At 45.2% G+C, this 19,889-nt stretch overlaps 1 protein-coding gene across 1 annotated transcript in view; it reads left to right on the plus strand.

Moving 5' to 3' along the window:
* The first annotated feature begins 3,211 nt into the window (after window positions 1–3,211).
* Window positions 3,212–19,889, plus strand: part of TBX19 (T-box transcription factor 19) — a 31,154-nt gene continuing 14,476 nt past the window's right edge. Inside the window, exons 1-4 of the mRNA XM_004706748.4 lie at window positions 3,212–3,399; window positions 10,543–10,807; window positions 12,005–12,139; window positions 19,262–19,323. Of these exons, the coding sequence (XP_004706805.1) occupies window positions 3,212–3,399; window positions 10,543–10,807; window positions 12,005–12,139; window positions 19,262–19,323 (650 nt within the window). The remainder of the gene's footprint in view (window positions 3,400–10,542; window positions 10,808–12,004; window positions 12,140–19,261; window positions 19,324–19,889) is intronic.

The raw sequence follows: 19,889 nt of genomic DNA on the forward strand, positions 1-19,889 counted from the left end.
TGTTCACTTGGCCACACAGTGTTTCCTTTATCATCTTAGACCCCTGATGTTGGTGTAACAGAAATACCATAAGTGGGTGGCCTTAAAGGATAACAATTAGTAGTTTTTTTCTGTTTTAGAGGCTGAACATTCAAACCAGGGTCTTGAACATGTCAGTTGCTTCCATGTAGATAGTCTTTTGCATTTCTTAGTTCTGTGGCTTGTGGATGAGCTTCACAAGGCCTCTGTATTCCCCTTCTGCATATGCATCTGTGCCTAGCCTGGTTTTCTTAGGAGTTATTAAAAACCCACCCAACACTGGTATGATCTCAACTGATTGATTATATTGAATCATATTGAATTATGGAAGGGGACTACATGCCATCAGCCTTCACTGAAACATGATTACATTATATTAGATGAAGACAATTACATTACATCAACATTGGAGTTGATTTGATGGCATGCAGTAATAGCATTCATAAGTATAGGGGCAAGGATCCTAACACAATTCAATGAATCACCTTTAAAGGTTCAAAGGAAAAATTTCTCTCAGGTTTAAGCAGTAGGAGAAGCAAAGCTTCCATTGAGCAAATGGCTTGTTTTAAGAGCCCACTCAAAATTATGACAGATTATATTTTCCCTGTTTGCATCTTATTTTTATTCTCAAATAAAAATGGGTTGCTAGGAAGCTCAAAGCTACGATTGTGGCCACATTCTAAGCAGTGCCTTCTTGAATCCCCACTTAGATGTTTCATCCTTTTCGACTGCTGCTGTGACCAATTACCACAAAATGAACAGCTTAAAACAGAAAACATTTATTATCTTATTGTTTTGGAGGTCAGAAAACGGAAGTCGATTTTACTGTGCTAAATCAAGGCGTCAACCGGGCAACATTCCTTTTGACGACTGTAGAGGAGAATCTGTTTTCTTGCTGTTCCAAAATTCTAGACTTTCCCTATGTTGCTTAGCTTGACTCTCTTTTCTCCACCTTCACAGCTGGCAGAGTAACCTGGTCACCAAAGTTTGCCCATGTAGCTCCTCTGACTGAAACTCTTTCTTCTCTTCTCAGTGTTTAGAGGGAAATGTATAGCTATATCCACACATATTAAAAAGAAACAAAATCTCAAATCATTAATGTTGCTTTCCACTTTTAGGTAATGGAAAAAGAAGAGCAAGGTAAATTAAAGCAAGTTGTGGCTGTGAGGGGTTTATTGGGTCAGTTCCGACTCGTCGCAACCCTGCGTATAACAGAAGGAAACGACTCAGTCTGGGGTCGCCTTCCCAATTGTTTAGCTCATTGTTGGAGCCCCCGTGTCGTGTCTGTTCATCTCCGGGAGTGATTTCTTCATTTTCACTGGCCTTTTACTTTACCAAGGGACCTTGGTGATGTAGTGGATACGAGTTGGGCTGTGATTGACAAGGGCAGCCTTGGAAACGACCAGCTGTTCTTGGGGAGAAAGACAGGCTTTCTACTCCCTTAGAGTGAAACTCTTCCTTCGACGCTTTCCTCTTTGTCACCCTTTTTCGGTCTCAGGTAAAATATCTTTTCCTCTGAGACGTCTTCCCATACTATCTTTAATTAGGATGAAATCGAATGAGGATCTGATAAGTTTTTCTTCACCACATTACCTGCTTACATAGTCTTTTTAGCACTCAACACTACTGATAATTCTTTAGGGGCTCCTTAGTTTATATTCACTCATCTTCTCTGCCAGGCTGTTGATCACAACACATGGTGCCTTATAAGTATTCAGCACTTAGCACGCACTGGCTGATTGGTAAAATGATTAGGTGCTTGGCCGTTCACTCAAAGGTTGGTGGTTCCAATCCACCTGGTGGCTCCCCGGAAGAAGACTTGGAGATCTGCTTCTGTAAGGTCACTACATCCAAATGATCTTAGCGAGCACCTCTGCTCAGTCACACGAGGTCACTCTGAGTTGGAATTGGTGTGACACCCCCTGACCATCACCACAGGCACTGGATGAAGATGGGAGAGGACATTTTATGTGTCATTTCCCCCCTGGCTTTGACCTGATTTTTGTGTCTGGTTCCCTTAGTCCTGATTTTCTGACTTTCTGTTGTAATAAAGGACAAACTCACCCTCATGTCCACTTCAGGATCTGTTCGTGGTGGAGACCAGAGAGTTCCCTCTGCTCCTGCTTTGTCTCACGTCAGTGCTGTGTGCTTTAGGTAAAAAGCAAAGTTTTTGAGTAAGTAGTGTGTGCCAGAACAGACAGACCTTGGGTTGTCTAAAGGGAAAATGCCTTATAGATTTGCTTTGCTGTGGGTGCACAGCTCATTCTTAGCTTAATCTGATGCCAGTTGGATTTTTCTCCCTCTGATAAGTACTGGAAATAATACTAATAATAATAACCCCAGAGGTATTAGGCTCTAAGGAAGAAGGACTAGTTTGGAGCTCTACTGATTTTAGATCATGGCTCATAGGACTGGTAGGCTGTCAGCCTGTGGCAGACTCCCTGAGGAGTGAGATTGCCAGAAGGGAAGGAAGGGTCTTTAGCTATTTTGTTTCCTCTGAGCCCTGGCCACACAGAGAATCTTCCTGCAGTCTCGGGTCCGCTGTCATACTGTTGGCACAGCGCCTTTGACGTCTCATGCCTGCGTGCTTCTCTGCAGGGCCTCGCTGGGGAAGAGTGGGAGGCTTTGGCTTCCCAGCTGTATCAGGTCCGTCTGGGTGGGCATCAAGTTTGCCGCGTCTCTCCGGGCCCTCCGTCTCTATAGGTGCCACAAGCCCTGATTTATCCACGAACACGATTTGCCTGATTGTTGCAGTTCGGGCCTGGAACAATTTTAATTAATGGGAAAATGGTCCTCCATACACCGATTAGACCTCTTCAGGTACAACAAGATAAAAGCCTGATAATTTGGATGGAGTACTCTTCTTAAACGTCTACTCTAGGTACGGCAGCCAATGAGGAGACTGGGCTCTCTCCCATCTGATCCGATGAGTAATTAAGAGAGGCCTTTTTCTTCCCCACCTCTCCTCTCCTCTCTCTAACCCCCCCCCCACCCCCCTAACTCCAGCTTAACAGGTTGGTGGTATAATTTGGAGACTTGAAGGGGTGTCACGCTTGGAGCTTAGGCAAGAGCCAGGGGCACCTTCTCTCTGGTCGCCGGGCGCTGTCCAGCTGGGGTTGAACGGCCGGCCGGCCGGCCGCAAGCGAGGGAGGAAGGCGGTGGCAGCTCCCAGCCAGTGCCAGGGCCCACCACCATGAGTGAGCGTGGCTCTCCGCAGAGCGCAGTGTCCCGTCTGCTGCACGTGGTGGAGAGTGAGCTCCAGGCCGGGAGGGAGAAAGGCGATCCGACGGAGAAGCAGCTTCATATCGTCCTGGAGGATGCCCCTCTCTGGCGGAGGTTCAAGGAAGTCACCAATGAAATGATCGTGACCAAGAACGGCAGGTGAGTGTCCCCTGGACTCCGGGTGGGCCGGAGGATTGGGGAGGGAGGCGAGGCGCCCCGCCGATGGAAGAGGCCGCCTGGGGGGTGCAATGTTCCCAGGGGAAGGACGGCCTCGCAGCTTATCCCGGATATCTTAATTAATTTATCCGAGATCATCCCACAAAGCCACCTGTCTCGCAGGCATTTTAAATAGAGCGCCGGCAGAGGAGTTCCTACCCACGGGGGCATGCCCATGGGTCCTGGAGAGGTGTGGGATGAGTCAGGGAATCAATAGTGGTTTGGACCGACCGCTGAACGGCCCGAGCCGCAACTCTGTTCAGAGATGGCGAAAGCCAACTTGGTTGGGAAACCGGCCAGTTGGTGCTTGTGTCTGGCAGACGCACCTGACGTTCGTGGCGAGTGGAGGGTAGCAGAGAAGGGGCGCCTTGAGTCGCATGGCCCCTCCCTGTAGTTGCTGCTTCTGGGGGGTTTCAGCGGGTCTTCCTTTGAGACTGTGCGTGTCTGCGGGGATGTGAGAGCCCCCGGCAACAGGTCACGGAGCTGGTACGTTGTGCGAACAGAAGAGGCGGCGCCTTCCTTTTTCTCAGGGCCACAAATTAGGGATTAACTGGAGCTGATCTCGGCTGGCCTTTCTTGATTCTGTTCCATCTAGTCAGCGAAGGCACTCCCAAGGTGAGTAAGATTAGTTTCCCTCCTGGGTAGAAGCCATGCAAATATTTTGAAAGAAAATCTTGCTGTTCTTTGCCTGGCCCGTCAGACTCCCAGCAGCTGGCTTATCCCCCAGCACACACGGGTCACAAAAGTCCAGACAGTGGCCAGGCTTAGGCACAAGGGTTCATTTCAGCAGCACGGTAATGCTGCCCCTTGAGAGCCATTCTGTTCGCTGCTAGAGGAATGTCAAGGCCAGCTGAACTTGGGGCAGGCTTTTGTCCTTTTGTAAAATGCTCCCACACCTGCGTTTCTGCATTGAGGAAAGCATACGGCGTGGAAAGTGAACTCTCTCCTGTCCACCTGGGAGCATTATGACCCCAAGTGCTGGATGACATGACAGTGCTTGGTGAGTGAGAGGTGTGTGGGAAAGGGCATTCTCAGACATTATGATTACCAAGCCCGTGGGGCAGTCATGTTTTCTTCTCCTAAATGAGTCCTGCAATTTATTTCATATAGAAAATCGATTACTTCTAATGTTAGTAATTGTAATTATACTTGTTCTACCCTGGATAGAATTTGCACCTGTATTTGCACACTATTTTTAGCCTCTTTGGTAAAAACAAACAAAAACAACAATTGCAAAGACATATTTTAAATTTCAAAACAGCTCCCTAAATTTATAATTAGATTGAGTTATAGTTTTTCAAGGATGAGTAATTATACAATTGTAAAAATTAGCTATGTCTGATAATTTTCCTCCCTTTATTATTCTTTTCTACTTATGGGATAGTACTTATATTAATATTTAATGCCACTCCACCTACATAGCTATCAAAGTGACCATATATTAAAGTGAAAATAATTAGAAAACCCAAGTAAAATATAGCACATTCACTTCAGCAGGAAAAAAATAATAAGTTTCTGAAACCATTAAAAATCCAATTTAATCATATTGTCATCTTGGAATGAACTTTTACCACTTACGAAGAGTGGTCTCTTGCATTTTTTATTAACATACATTTTACACATATTTAAAGTTTTAAATTCTTCATTTGTTTAAAGCCATTGTATTAAATAGGTGAAAAATATTATTTATAGGAAGAGTTGTAATTTTGGCCAAGTTGCTCATTCTTATCTTTATTAGTTCTGCTGCCATTTCCCATTACCCTGTGAACTGAATCCTTTTCTTAAATTCTCTTAATGCTTCCCAACATCTAGGATCCAGATTTTCCTGGAGCTACAATATTCCCTTTCTACTTTGGAGAACGAAAGGAAGACAACTTTGTCTCCCCCATCCCCTGCAATCCAGACCCATTGCCATCAGGTTAACTGTTCCTCATAGTGACCCTGTAGGACAGCGTTGAACTGCCTCTGTGGATTTATGAGGTTGTAAATCTTTGTTGGAGCAGAAAGCCCCATCTTTCTCCTGGGAGTTTTTGGTGGGTTTGAACTGCTGATCTTGCAGTTACCACTCCAGTACTTATCTAGCAGCACCATCATTGTTTATTAAATCAGCAAGAAAGGGAAGACAAATCAATATGAAAGTCATGTAGCTGATAATGACTTGGCTTGAGTGGAATTACTCTCGTTGTTTCTCAGACCAAAATATTAGCAGCCCTTTATTGGTAATGACATATCATCTTCTTTTTGTCTTCTTGATGCCTCTCATTTTTTCTCTTTTTCCTTCTTCCTTTCCTAAAATATCTGCTACTGTGTGTCTGTTTTACCCATTCTCCTACGGTCTGCACACCCACTAAATCTCCTCCAAATACCCCCTTCCCATCCTCCACACCAATTCCTGGCCAGGCGCAGGCAGATTGGTGACTCTTCTCCAGGGGAGCAATGTCCCTGGTGTCTAATGTCTAACTTTTATCATTCACATTGCCTGCTTGGTCTCACGGGTGGTTGATTTTTAGAGGAATTAGAGAGCTTCTATATACCACAGGTCATATTCTTCTGCTTAATAGCTAGTTTTGATATAGCTTTTGGCAAATTTATGGAAGAATTAAATGACTTATTTTCAAGCAGGTATCTACTTTCATATAAACTGGCCCTCCATATTTATGGGGATGAGCAGAAAGGCTAGAGAAGCAATCAAATGGTCAGAAAAGTCCCTCAAAGGCTTACAAGGAATATAAAGCACTGTTTATATACTATTAGGTATTGAAAGTAGTCTAGAGATGATTTAAAGCATACAGGAGGATGCATGTAGGCTGCATGTAATTCTGAGGCCTTTTCATGTGAGGGACTTGAGCACCCTGGGATTTTGGTATCCACAGGGGTCCTGGAACCAACCCCCCACCTATACCGAGGAACAGCTAGCTATATGAGCTAAGTAAAAAAGTTTGCTTCTGAGGTTTCCATTTCGCACACATGGCTTTATTCCAAACAGAGTGTTTCTAAACATGGCTCTGATCAGCAGATGGCTACAGACAAGTTCTCTCAGTTAGACACTTGTCTTAGTCTTACTAGGATGCCTTCAGAAAGGCCCAATCAGAAGAGTGGCTTCCCAGGGGCTCTGCTGGGCCAGTGAAACTCAAGGCAGAGAGAATTCTCATCTCTGAAATGCATTTGTGGAACCAGTGACATCATTGCTGATGTCAGATGGATCTTGGCTGAAAGCAATGGATACCAGAAAGAGGTTTGCTTGCATTGTATTGACTGTACAAAGGCATTCGACTGTGTGGATCATAGCAAATTATAGGTAGCCATGAGAAAAATGGGAATTCCAGAACACTTCTTTGTGTTCATGGGGAACTTGGACATGGGTCAAGAGGCGATCAGATTGTGTGACTAGAACAAGGGCAAGCCGCGTGGTTTCAAATCAGGAAAGGGGTGTGTCAAGGTTGTATCCTTTCACCACACTCATTCAGTCTGTAAATGAGCGCAAGCATAGGAACAATTGGGAGGCTGCTGTAAGACCAGACAGTGTTTTGTTCCGTTGTGCATAGGGTTGCTATGGGTCAGAACCAACTCGATGGCACCAAACAACAACCCCAATCAATATATTGCTTGATTTTTTTCCCTTTCTTTCTTTCAGCTTGAGATGTGCTCTTCCTTTTTGGTTTTCTAACTCCAGGTGTTCGCACATGTTCTAATGACACTGCACTTTGTCTTCTCAAGCTGGTAACAGGAAAGGGAAATCATCTTATGAGGGAGGGAGAAAAATGATTCCACTTACTATGCTCATCCTCACCTACTACTTAAAGTAATTGTTCTCTTCTTGAAGACCCCAGGCAGACGTTAGGAGGAGACTGGGATTCTGGGCATCAAGGGAAGGAGGAAGCAGCCAGAGTAGCCATTTGTCACGGACAAAACCAAAGCCGAGAGGCCAGTGACCCAGCTGGAGAATACACGTTAACCAGCAACTATTGAGTCACTCCAATTCGTGTTTAGCCCACGTATGTCACAGTAGGACTATGGTCCATTGGGGTTTCAACGGCTGATTTTCTGGAAGTAGATTGCCAGGCCTTTTGTCCGAGAACTCTCTAGGTGAATTGGAACCATCACATTTGTGGTCAGCAGGCAAGCATGTGGACCATTTGCATTACCTGGTGAGCCCTAGGATGGCATCCCAAACCAGATTAGCTATGTCCATTCTGACTATAGCGACCATATAGGACAGGAGTGCTTGGTTGTTTGAACTGCTGCCCTTGCAGTTAGCATCCCAGTGTATAACCCATTATGCCACCAGGGCTCCTCAAGGTTAGGCAAATCAATAACTCTTATGCTGCTACTAGATAGTTTAAGAATTATTAATTTACCCAGACACTTTTGTTACTTGGGTATAAATCACATGCTAGCAAATTAACCCCCTTTAAGTGGAACTTCAATGGTTTTAGGAATGCTTTCAGAGCTGCTAACGCAGAGAGATCCAGTGCTGTAAGTGCTGACCTGTCTAGGCCAAGAAAGTTGGAAGACAGTTGCCCACTCAAAAGACTGGACGAGATCCACATTTGTGTCCATTCCAAAGAAAGGTAGTCCAACAGAATGTGAAAATTATTGAATACCATCATTAATATCACATGCAAGTAAAAGTTTGCTGAAGATATTAATAAACAGTTACACTGATATACTGACAGGGAACTACCAGAAATGCAAGTTGGACCCAGAAGATAACATAGAATGAGGGATACCATTTGACTGAAAGCAGAGAATACCAGAAAGATGGTTACTTGTGCTTTAATTGTATGCAAAGATGCTTAACTGTGTGGGTCATAACAAACGATGGGTAACGTTCTAAGAATGAGAATTCCAACACTTATTGTGCTCATGAGAAATGTATACATAGACTAAGAGACAGTTATTGAATGGAACAAGGGGATAGGGCATGGTTTAGAATCAGGATGTGTGTGTCAGGCTTGTAACCTCTTACTATGTTTCATCTGCATGTGGAGCAAATGCTCTGTGATGTTGGACTATATGAAGAAGAGTGTGGCATCAGGGTTAAAGGGAGACTCATTAACATGCTTGGGTATGCAGATGACACAACTCTACTTGCTGAAAGAAACATTTACTGGTGCGGATGAAAGATAACGGCTTAAGTATGGACCACACTTCAACATAAAGAAAACAAAAATCCTCACAACTGACTTTAAAGTAACATAGGGAGAAGAATTGAAGTCGTCAATGGTTTCGTTTTCCTTGGCCCCACATTCAATACCCGTGGAAGGGGAAGTCAAGAAATCAAATGGTGTACTGAATTGAGAAAACCTGCTGTAAAATAACTCAAGGTAAACGTTAAAAATAAAAAAATATCACTTTCAGGCAAAGGTGTGCTTGACAGAGCAATGGTATTTTCATATACATGCGAAAATAGAAAATGGATACGGAAAACCAAAGAATTGATGTATTTAAGTCACGGTGTTGGTGAAGAGTATTAAATATGCCCTGGGGAATGAACAAATCTATCTTGGAAGAAGTACAGCTCGAAGGTTCCTTAGATGATGAACCTTGTTTCGTGTATTTTGGACATGTTTTCTGAGAAGGACATTATGCTCGGGAAAGCAGAGGCTCAAGGAAGAAGGATAAGACTCTCGGTGAGATGGATTCACACAGTGACTGCAACAATGAGCCCAAACAGAGCAATGATTAGGAGGATAGTAGAAGATACCAGGGAGGCCTGGTGGTGTAGGGGTTAGGCATTGGGCTGACAACCTCAAGGTCAACAGTTTGAAACCACCAGTCACCCTTCTAGAGAAAGACAAGGCTTTCTACTCCTGCAAAGAGTTATACTTTCAGAAACTTACAGGGGCAATTCTGTCTGGTTCTACGAGTTTGTTATGAGCTGGAATTGACTCAATGAGAGTGAGTGAGTGAGTGAGAGAGAGAGAGAGAAGGGGGGGGGCAGGCATAACAGTGTTTTGTTCTGTTGTACATATGGTTGTCATGAGTTAGAACTGACTCGATGGCACCCTACAACAACAACAAAGTTGTGCAAGCATCATGATCATCTACTTCTAGAACATGTTCATCACTCCCTTGAAAGCTCCATATCTATTAGCAATCACCTAGTCTACTTAAACGTCTCATCTCCAGAAAGAAAAGCGGAGGTAAGTGGTTCCAGACAACAAGACAGGAGGCAAGAACCAGAGTTGAAATTCTGTTTGCTTCCAGTTTCCAGGACCACAAACTCAAGGTAAGATCTGAGAACAGCAGGAAATCTGAGTCAGCTGTAGGGCTTGGCTAAAAGAACAGTATAGCCAACACTTGCAGGACATTAAATAGGTGCCAGGTATTGGAGCAAATCCTTCACATGAATTTTTAAAAATTGAGATCTTGCAATGACTTGATGAGGATGAATGAGTGAAGGATGTTTCCAGCCGAATCATTGACCTGTCAGATCCCCTGTGAGAATGAGAGGGGCAATTTTAGATCTCATATTAGCCCCTGAGCACTGAGTACCTTGAAGGCAGCTATTCCATATGGTAGACACTTGCGAACGTTAGAAATGAAGCAGCATGTTCTGAAGTGAAACTCTCATATCCCACACATTCAGAAAGAGCTTCTCTGGTGGAGTTGGACAAAGGATATGGCCTTTGTTGACGCTGCCTCTCCTGTGCATCCTCTGGTCAGGGGCTGCTCAGGGGTAGACGCCTCCCCTTCCAGGTGGGAGACCTGTACTCCACTCCCTGTCAATGTGTTATTTGATGCACAGTCACCACCTGCCGGTCAGTGGGGTGTGCAGTGTCATTGCGATGCTAATTAGGCTTTCGTGGTGGTACCAGACTAAGACATACCCGGGAGAAAGGCTCGATGGTCCACTTCCAAAAAGCAGCAACGTAACCTCTATGGTTATGTGCAACCGATATTGGAGATGGTGCAGAAGCAAGCAATGTTCATTACGTTGTGTGTGGGATGGATACCAGGGGTCAACTCTACAACAGCTAACACGGCAATGACCATGACGGCAACAATAGCGGTCCTTTTCCCACGGAGCCTTTGAGGCTCTCCACTAACCCCCCTGTGGCCAAGTCTCTGATTTTCTTTCAGGAGGATGTTCCCTGTTCTAAAGATCAGTGTCACGGGGCTGGACCCGAATGCTATGTACTCCCTGCTGCTGGACTTTGTCCCAACGGATGGTCACCGCTGGAAGTACGTCAACGGGGAGTGGGTGCCCGCTGGCAAGCCCGAGGTCTCCAACCACAGCTGCGTCTACATTCACCCGGACTCCCCCAACTTTGGGGCCCACTGGATGAAAGCTCCCATCTCCTTCAGCAAAGTCAAGCTGACCAACAAGCTCAATGGTGGCGGGCAGGTATGAGCATGTCACCCATTCACCTGCCTTAGCCACCCCACCACCCCAATCAAGACATATCAAGGGTGCATTTAGGCAATTAGAGAGGTCCTTGCCAACCTCTTCTCCCACAGAAGCCAATTATTCCCTGGAGTCCAAATGTAAACAGGAATAAACAGCTCTTAATTGGTGCTTTCAGTTTTTAATGGACTTCCTGATGTTAAGAGACGGAGGAAGAGAGCGCGGTAGTTTACTTAATTATCACGGCCCTTTTCATAGTTTGTCTTGTGCCTGGTGCGTTTTACCCAGCCCTGGGCAGGAGATGTCGGTGGGGACCAGAGCTTTGTTCTGCTCTCCCCGCTTTTTTTTTTTTTTTGGCGTAAGTGGCATGTTGGCAATAGACAAATACTGTAATAAAAAGCGGCTCCTAAATGAAATAATTACTACTTCTACTCAGGCACTCCGATAATTATCAATAGAATATTGAATCAGCTCTGGCTTGTCAGAAAGGGGAAAAAAATCCAACCCAACCTTAAATAAGGAAGGTTTTATTTCAGGTCTTCAACGGGAACAAACCATATCTGGGTGGCTTTTCCTCCTGTGTTTTCTCTAGTCAGATGCGGAATACTATGAAACACTGACTGTGACCTGCGGGTTACAGACCTCACTGGGAGGAACAGCTCTTGTTCTCCTCCCAGGGCCGCACACCTGGCTCTGGGCAGCCTTGTGGTCCCGCGAATGTGTGCCCCCGGTCTATGGGCAGTCAGGGGAACGCCAAAGGGGCTCCTGGTTTAGGAGGTGGAGGAAATGCTCTCCAGCTTTTTGTAACATTCAGAGGTTCCAGTGTTTGAAATTATTAACATAGGAAATGGAAACAAGAAGTAAACTATGTTTGCTGACTAGCGTTCACTACAAGAGTTTCATTTGAATCACAAAGTGTGGATTATACATCAGCATCCGATATTGGGCGCTGTTGCCCTTCAGATAGTCCTCTGTGACGTCTAGCTGTTGTCAGTATCGGGAGACCTTCCACGGCTGTCGAGTTGATTCGGGCTCCCGGTGCCCTCTTGCATGCCAGAGAGGAAATGTGCTCCAGTGGGGAGGGGATGTCTCTGACCTCCTTGGGCACCAAGCTTGGAATGCACCAGAGTGCTGGCTTGTCTAGCACCTGCGGCACTTTGCTCCCCTTCTCTGTCTCTGTGGTTCCCACCTCAACAGATCATGTTGAATTCGCTGCATAAATACGAGCCGCAGGTCCACATAGTGCGTGTTGGAGGGTCCCACCGAATGGTGATGAATTGCTCCTTCCCAGAGACCCAGTTCATAGCTGTGACAGCCTATCAGAATGAGGAGGTAAGTGTAGCGGTGTGGTGTGTGTGTGGCATATGGTGCATGTGTGATGTGTGTGGTACGTGTATGCGTACGTGTAGTGTATGTAGTGTGTACATCTGTGTGATGTGTACAAATATATGTGTGCTGTATGCGGTATTTGTGTGGTGTATGTGTGTGTGGTGTATGTGTGATGCATGTGGTATATGTATGGATGCGTGTACAGGATGTCTGTTTGCAGTGTATGCAGTGTGTGCTGTGTGGTTGTGTTTGGTGCGTTGGTGTGGTGTATGGTATGTGTATAGTGTATGTATGGATGTGTGTGTGGTGTGGTACGAATATGGCGTGTATGGGGACATGTGTGCAGTGTGTGTTGTGTGGATAGGATGTGTGTGCAGTGTGTGTTGTGTGGAATATGTGTGGTATGTGGGTGTGTATGGATGTGTGTGGGGTGGTATGAGTATGGTGATCGTCTGGGGATGTGTATGGTGTGAGCTGTGCGTGGTGTGTGTCTCCTACGACACCATGGGGTCAAGGCAGAGGGGGGTGCTTTTATTGCCGTCACCAAGCTCAGGTAAAAGGTGGGCTTTCAGGATTCGGCTACATTCAGTAAAGTGACATTAGTTGAACAGTTGGCCAATGACCTACCAGGACTTCCTTCTCTGGTACAAAGAAGGCAACAAGTTCAATGGGGTTTGACAGCCCAAAGAAAGCCAGGCATCCTTGTCTTCACCCCTACTGGGCCCTGGCCATGCGGAGCACAATATCTGAGCGCAGTGACATCTCCTTCCTGGTCCCGTCACTGGCCGCTCCGGCGGTGGGGCTGAGCAGCCAGAATTGGAGCAGGCTGCTGGGTCCCCTCGCATGGGAGGCAAGCCCGTGCCTGCTGGTCATCAGACGCACCTGGCCAGGGCTGGATTCCTTAGGCTTAAACTTTTGTTTTGTTTTAACGACAACTTTTTAAAGGTATAAATATTTACTTTAAAACCACCAACCAGATAGTGTGGAAAAGCATACACTCAGAATGACAAGTAAAAGGTAAAATTTGACTGTTTTTCTCCCCAGGGAGTCTGCAGTAATAGTTTCAGGTGTATCCACCCCCCACCATTTTTCTGTGCAGATATAAATATGCATGTGACTATAGCCTGCTTTATATCAATGGACTCACGCTGAATAGAATAGTCTTATTTTTTTCAATGGAGCACTGTATTGGGGGTATCTTTCTATGTAATAGCATAGACCTACCTACTTTTCTTGAATGCCTGGAGACTAGTCAATGCATAGATAAACTATATTTCAGGCCATCAGTCATCCACATAACAGCATTGGCTTGTTTACAGTTGTCTGACATTTCTACTGTAGGGCATACTGCTGCAGCGAGTACCCGGGCCGCGGGCCCACACAGAACAGGTTGCTTGCTTGGGTAACTCTTTTCCAATGTAATTCTCAGTTAAAGGGAGTGTGAGTGTAGAATTTTGACAGATAATGACAATTTGCCTTCTTCCAAAGGGAACATCCATCTCGAACCTCCACTCGTTATCCACCGTGGTTATTCCCAACCTTTTTCACTTGGACACATCGCATGGGTGCAAACATGCTGTCTTGTGAGTGCTTTCAGCTGCATTCCTTTATCTGAGAGCGCTCCCAAGAAGACCGTCGGCTTGCGCCAGCGCCCTGAATCACAGTCTCCAGGGCTGATGGCCACCATGTGTCTGTTTGAAAGACTTCCCGGAGGATGCTGGTGACCATCCAAATAGAAACACACATGTGAATATACCTGCCTGTGCACCTCCAGGGGAACAGAGCTGCGGATGGCGCTCACATCCCAGATTTCAGTGCCACTGTCACCTGTCAGTCCTCTGAGCCTTTGTCAGATCCTGTAGCAGGCCGGTGGTGCTGCCTCTTTGGGATAAAGTGCTTAACTCCTCAGAGAACTGCTCCTTCCTCTTGTGTCTCTGAGTGTCTAAAGGGCAGTGAGACCATGTTCTAGGAGTGTCTGTGTCTACCTGTGGGCTGCTTGCTCCCTGAGTCTGAGGCCCTGGGGAGTCTTTATCTGCTTCTGGGCTTGGTTAGCAATTTGGGAGCTTTCCCTGGCTGCTCCTGCTGCAGTTTCCTCTGAACTCTCCCTGCCAGAGTACGGTGACCCTCCGTCCAGCAAGGGCTCCTTCTGGGTCTTGAATAGGCCCATGGGAACTAAGCTCAGGAAAGTCCACCCAAAGCCTTCTCTGCCAACAATGTTTCCTCTACCAAGTCAATGTAGAAACACCCTGAGAGGCAGCCACCCGAGGAAGGTTATGGTGGAACACAATGTCCCTTTTGCTCCCTCCTAGCCTCACTGAGAGCCCTGGTGGCATAGTGCTCACACATTGGGCTGCTAACCACAAGGTCAGCAGTTTGAAACCATGAGGTGCTCCATCAGAGAAAGATGTGGCTTTTCTATGCGGGGAAAGAGTTACAGTCTCAGAAACGCACAGGGGCCAGTCCTACCCTCCTCTATAGGTTTTCTATGAGCCAGAAATTACTCAATGGCAGTGAGTGAGTGAGCGATCATCCTTTACAGAATGCATGTCAGCTAGGCCACACGAACCCGACTCTCCTCACTGCACCGCCCTATTTCTCCCCTTTCTCCATTTCCATGGCGCTGGATAGAATTTTTTTTTTTTAACATTTTATTAGGGGCTCATACAACTGTTATCCCAATCCATACACACATCAATTGTGTAAAGCGTATTTGTACATCATTTCTCAAAACATTTTCTCTCCATTTAAACCCCCGACATTAGGTCCTCATTTTTCCCCTCCCTCCCCGCTCCCCCCTCCCACATGAGCCCTTGATAGTTTATAAATGGGTATTTTGTCATATCTTGCTCTGTCCGACTTCTCCCTTCATCCACTTTTCGGTTGTCTGTCCCCCAGGGAGGAGGTCACACACAGTTCCATGTAATCGGTTCCCTCTTTCCTACCCATTCTCCCTTTACCCTCCCTGTTTTGCCACTCACACCACTGGTCCTATAGGGCTCATCCGTCCTGGATTCCCTGTATTTTCAGTTCCTATCTGTACCAGTGTACCTCCTCTGGTCTAGCCAGTCTTGCAAGATAGAATTCGAGTGCGCTGGGTAGAATTATGTCTTCATTTTACTCCCACTTTTCAATGTAGAGAAGCAAGCCTCAGGCCCTCGACAACAAAAGCATCCTTTTCAATATTCATTTATTCAATACGTATTTGTTGCGTGTTAGTATGAGGAAGGAGCCCTGGTGGTGTAGTGGTTAAGGTTGGGCTGCAATCCTCAAGGTCACCAGTTTGAAACCACCAGCTGCTCCTCAGGAGAAAGACAGGGCTTTCTACTCCCATTAACAGCCACAGTCTAGGGAACCCACATGGGCAGTTCTGTCCTGTCCTATAGGGTGGCTGTGAGTTGGCATCTATTCAATGGCAGTGAATTTTTGTTTGTTTATTTTTGACCTTTAGTTAGTACATAGTGGGTATTGTTCTAGGTGCTGGAGATACTGCACATTGACCTTGATCTAAAGATAGTTATATCCCATGTAAATAGCATAATCCAAATAGGAAGGAGGGAATGGTATCAGAGCTTAAATTGTGACATTCTGGTGTGCAAAAGGCTATGGATGACAGTGGAAGCCCAAATACATTTGCAGGATCTACCCATGGGATTGGGTGATTTTCTTGTGAGCATAATTGGGGGTGGGACTAGCCTGGTTTCCCTGCAGAGAGTGTTGCAGAGACAGCTAGCGTAGATGAAAATGCTGCATCTGACTGGCATGGTTAAACGCTGATCCTTTGATTTCTCTTTTGACACACACTTTGGGCTTGATCTGTTTTTTAATATTTTCTGTGTTTTTTTCTTCAAATGGGGATTTATCTCTGTTGGATTTTGTTATTGTTGGTAGCCTTCTTCATTCTCTGTTACATATTTCTGTATGTTTTGGGTACAGAAACCCAGAATGGGTGAATCTAAAGAGACAACGAAGTAATAGTGAGCTAATATCAAGGAGTCCAAGAAGGAAGAACATGTTTTGAAAGTGATTGTGATAGCGATTGTCCAACACTATGAGGACCGAACTATGGAATATTATGATGTCTGGATTATATCCTAATAAAATGGTTTGGGAAACAAAGCCCAAAACAAAACAACCACAAGAAGAAAGATTCATCTACCTAGTAGGGCAGCTGGATGATAAATTGCCCCTAAATCTAAGTAGCTCTGGTGGCACCATGGCCAAGTGTTGGACTTCTAGTGGAAAGGTCAGCAGCCGGAATCCACCAGCTGCTCCTGAGGATGAAGATGTGGCAATATGTGGCAATCTGTCACAGAATAAGCCACCCTACAAACCAAACTCCCTGCCACCGAGTCAGCGCCAACTCACAGTGACCTCACATGGCAGGCTGGAGCTGCCCTGTGGATTCTTGAGACGGTAACTCTGCATGGTAGTAGAAAACCCTTTTCTCCTGTGAAGTGGTTTTAAACTGCTGACCTTGTGAATCGAAGTCGCATATGCAACCCCTATGCCGCCAGGGCTCCTTTTATGTACAGATGACAGCCTAGGAAACCTTATGGGCAGTTCTATTTGTAGGGTCCTTCTGCGTCAGAATCGATCTTTTATCAGTATCTCTATCTCTGTCTGTATCCCTGTCTCTAACCTCTCTCTCAGACAGTGAGTGATGGAAGCAAAACGAATCATGCTAAGAAGAGAAAAGAGGTAGTGGTGCCTGAGTAGTGAAATGCTCACCTACTATGCAGGAGACTCTGATTTAATTTCCAACTAGTGCATCTTATGATGCATGCTGCCATGATACTGACCAGCATAGTTTTCCAAGTAAGATGGACCAGGAAGCAAGGCTCCCAGCCTGTCAGAGCCCTCTGGACCATGGTGATCCCATCTGCAACTGACCACAGGACTGGCTAGGCACTGGGCAGCATTTTGCTCCATTGTGCATCGGGTCCCTAGGGGTCAGGGGCGGACTCAAAGGAAGCTGGCAACAACAACCCAAACGAAACCAGACTCACTGCCATCAAGTCAGTTCCAACTCATAGGGACCCTACCAGGCAGGTCGAACTGCACCTGTGGCTTTCTGAGACTATAACTGGTTAGAGTAGATAGAGTAGCAGAGTAGACAGGGATAGTAGAGATAGAGTAGTAGAGTAGATATAGCAAAGATAGAGTAGTAGAGTAGCAGAGTAGAGTAAATATAGCAAAGATAGAGTAGTAGAGTAGCAGATTAGAGTAAATATAGTAAAGATAGAGTAGTGGAGTAGTAGAGTAGATAGAGATAGAGTAGTGGAGTAGTAGAGTAGATAGAGATAGTAGAGATAGAGTAGTAGAGTAGATAGAGAGAGTAGTGGAGTAGTAGATAGTGATAGTAGAGATAGAGTAGTAGAGTAGATAGAGATAGAGTAGTAGAGTAGATAGAGATAATAGAGATAGAGTAGCAGAGTAGAGTAGATATAGTAAAGATAGAGGAGTAGAGTAGATAGAGATAACAGAGATAGAGTAGCAGAGTAGAGTAGATATAATAGAGAGAATAGCAGAGTAGAGTAGATATAGTAGAGGTAGAGTAGTGGAGTAGTAGAGTAGATAGAGATAGTAGAGATAAAGTAGTGGAGTAGTAGAGTAGATAGAGATAGTATAGATAGAGTAGTGGAGTAGTAGAGTAGATAGAGATAGTAGAGATAGAGTAGTAGCAAGTAGAGTAGATATAATAGAGATAGAGTAGCAGAGTAGAGTAGATATAGTAGAGGTAGAGTCATGGAGTAGTAGAGGAGATCGAGATAGAGTAGTAGAGTAGAGTAGATAGGCTCATCTTTCTCCCTTGGAGGGGCTGGTAGATTTCAATTGTAACCACTACACCATCAGACTCCCACAACTACCACACAGGGGGACAAAAAGGGACGTGGACAGGAGCATTTGTTTAATATGTTAACCAATAGATAAGACGTTTTCTGTTTCTTTTTTCTTTTTAAGTCATTTTATTGGGGGCTCGTACAACTCTTATCACAATCCATCCATCCATCCATTGTGTCAAGCACATTTATATATTTGTTGCCATCATCATTCTCAAGACATTTTCTTTCTACTTGAGCCCTTGGTATCAGCTCCTCATTTCCCCCCTTCCTTGCCCCCCTCCCTCATGAACCCTTTATAATTTATAAATTATTGTTATTTTTTCATACCACACTGGCCAATGTCTCCCTTCACCCACTTTTCTGTTGTCTGACCCCTTGGGAGGGGGTTATATGTAGATTAATTGTTATCAGTTCCCCTCTTTTCCCCCTACCTTCCACTTCCCCTCCTGGTATCGCTATTCTCATTATTGGTCCTGAGTGGTTTATCTGTCCTGGATTCCTTGTGTTTCCAGCTCTTATCTGTACGTAAGTACATGCTCTGGTCTAGCCAGATTTGTAAAGTAGAATGGGGGTCATGATAGTGGGTGGAGCGGAGGAAGCATTAAAGAACCAGAGGAAAGTTGTATGTTTCATCGGTGCTATACTGGACTCTGACTCTCTCTTCTTTGTGACCCTTCTGTAAAGGGATGCCTACAGATGGGCTTTGGGTCTCCACTCTGCACTCTCCCTCATTCACAATGATATGGTTTTTTGTTGTGGGTCTTCTGATGCCTGATACCTGTTTCCATAGACACCTCGTGATCACACGGGCTGGTGTACTTCATGCATGTGGACTTTGATAAGCCATTTTAAGAGCTAACCTTTGAATTGCATTATGCATATTGTACTCCCAACCGATGATAAGATTATAGCAGTGCCACTACCCACGGTGTTCCCAGGGGCTAGGAAAACGAGTGATATAGGGTGGGCATTCAGTGATTGTTGAAAATGAATGAATGAAAGAGTGAGTGCTAGGGTTAGTGAGTCAGAGTTTTGCTCTTTCCTAATGCGTTGCCCTCTCTTTGCCCACCGTACTCTCTCACACCGTCATTCTCACCACATGCCAGAGAGGGGGCAAGAGCAGTTTAGAGCAGGAGTGTAGCAAGAAGGAAGGAGAAGAAGAAGCATTTTAAAAGCCGAGAGGAATGATCTGAATTTACAGAGGTTCACGGGTGAAGACCAAGGACTTTTTCTGCCCATGCGTTCCACTTTCACTAACAGATCTTCTCTTTGTTACCTCAAGATAACAGCTCTCAAAATCAAGTACAACCCTTTTGCCAAGGCCTTCTTGGACGCCAAGGAAAGGTGAGTAGAGACATTTCAGTAGAATCTTACACATTGGCGTGTTCATATTTGAACGTTGTGATCATGTTGAAAGGAACCGGAGGGCTTCGCTTGCCTTTGCTCGCAGTAATTTGCTTTGCCAGGTGGGAGTTCTCCTTCGAGAACATCACCTTCCCATTTACACCCACACAAAGTGGTTCCTTAGTTGGAGTCCCCTGACAAAGTCTCACTGCCAATACTTTCTTAGTCCTGCCTTTCGGTAGAACCTTGAAAATAATACAACTATATTTCTTTTAAAACGGGGATATAGATTTCTGATAATCTACTCTGTCCTTCTCTTAATTATGGACCAGTAGAATCTTTTTTTTTTGACCCCTTGGGTGGGACTAATGGTTAATTCGAACCAAAGGTTGAAGATTTGAACTCACCCAGAGGTGCCTCAGAAGAAGTATATGGCAAACTACTTCTGAAACCTTATTAATTGACAACCCAGTGCAGCGCAGTTCTGTGCTGACACTCATGGGGTTGCAATGAGTTGGACTTGCCTCAGTGGCAACCGGTACTGGCTTCTTTTTTTTTTTTTTTTT

This window comes from Echinops telfairi, unplaced genomic scaffold, assembly GCF_000313985.2.
Source record: "Echinops telfairi isolate 266 unplaced genomic scaffold, ASM31398v2 ScPeMD7_7424;HRSCAF=8462, whole genome shotgun sequence".
Classification (NCBI taxonomy): Eukaryota; Metazoa; Chordata; class Mammalia; order Afrosoricida; family Tenrecidae; genus Echinops; species Echinops telfairi.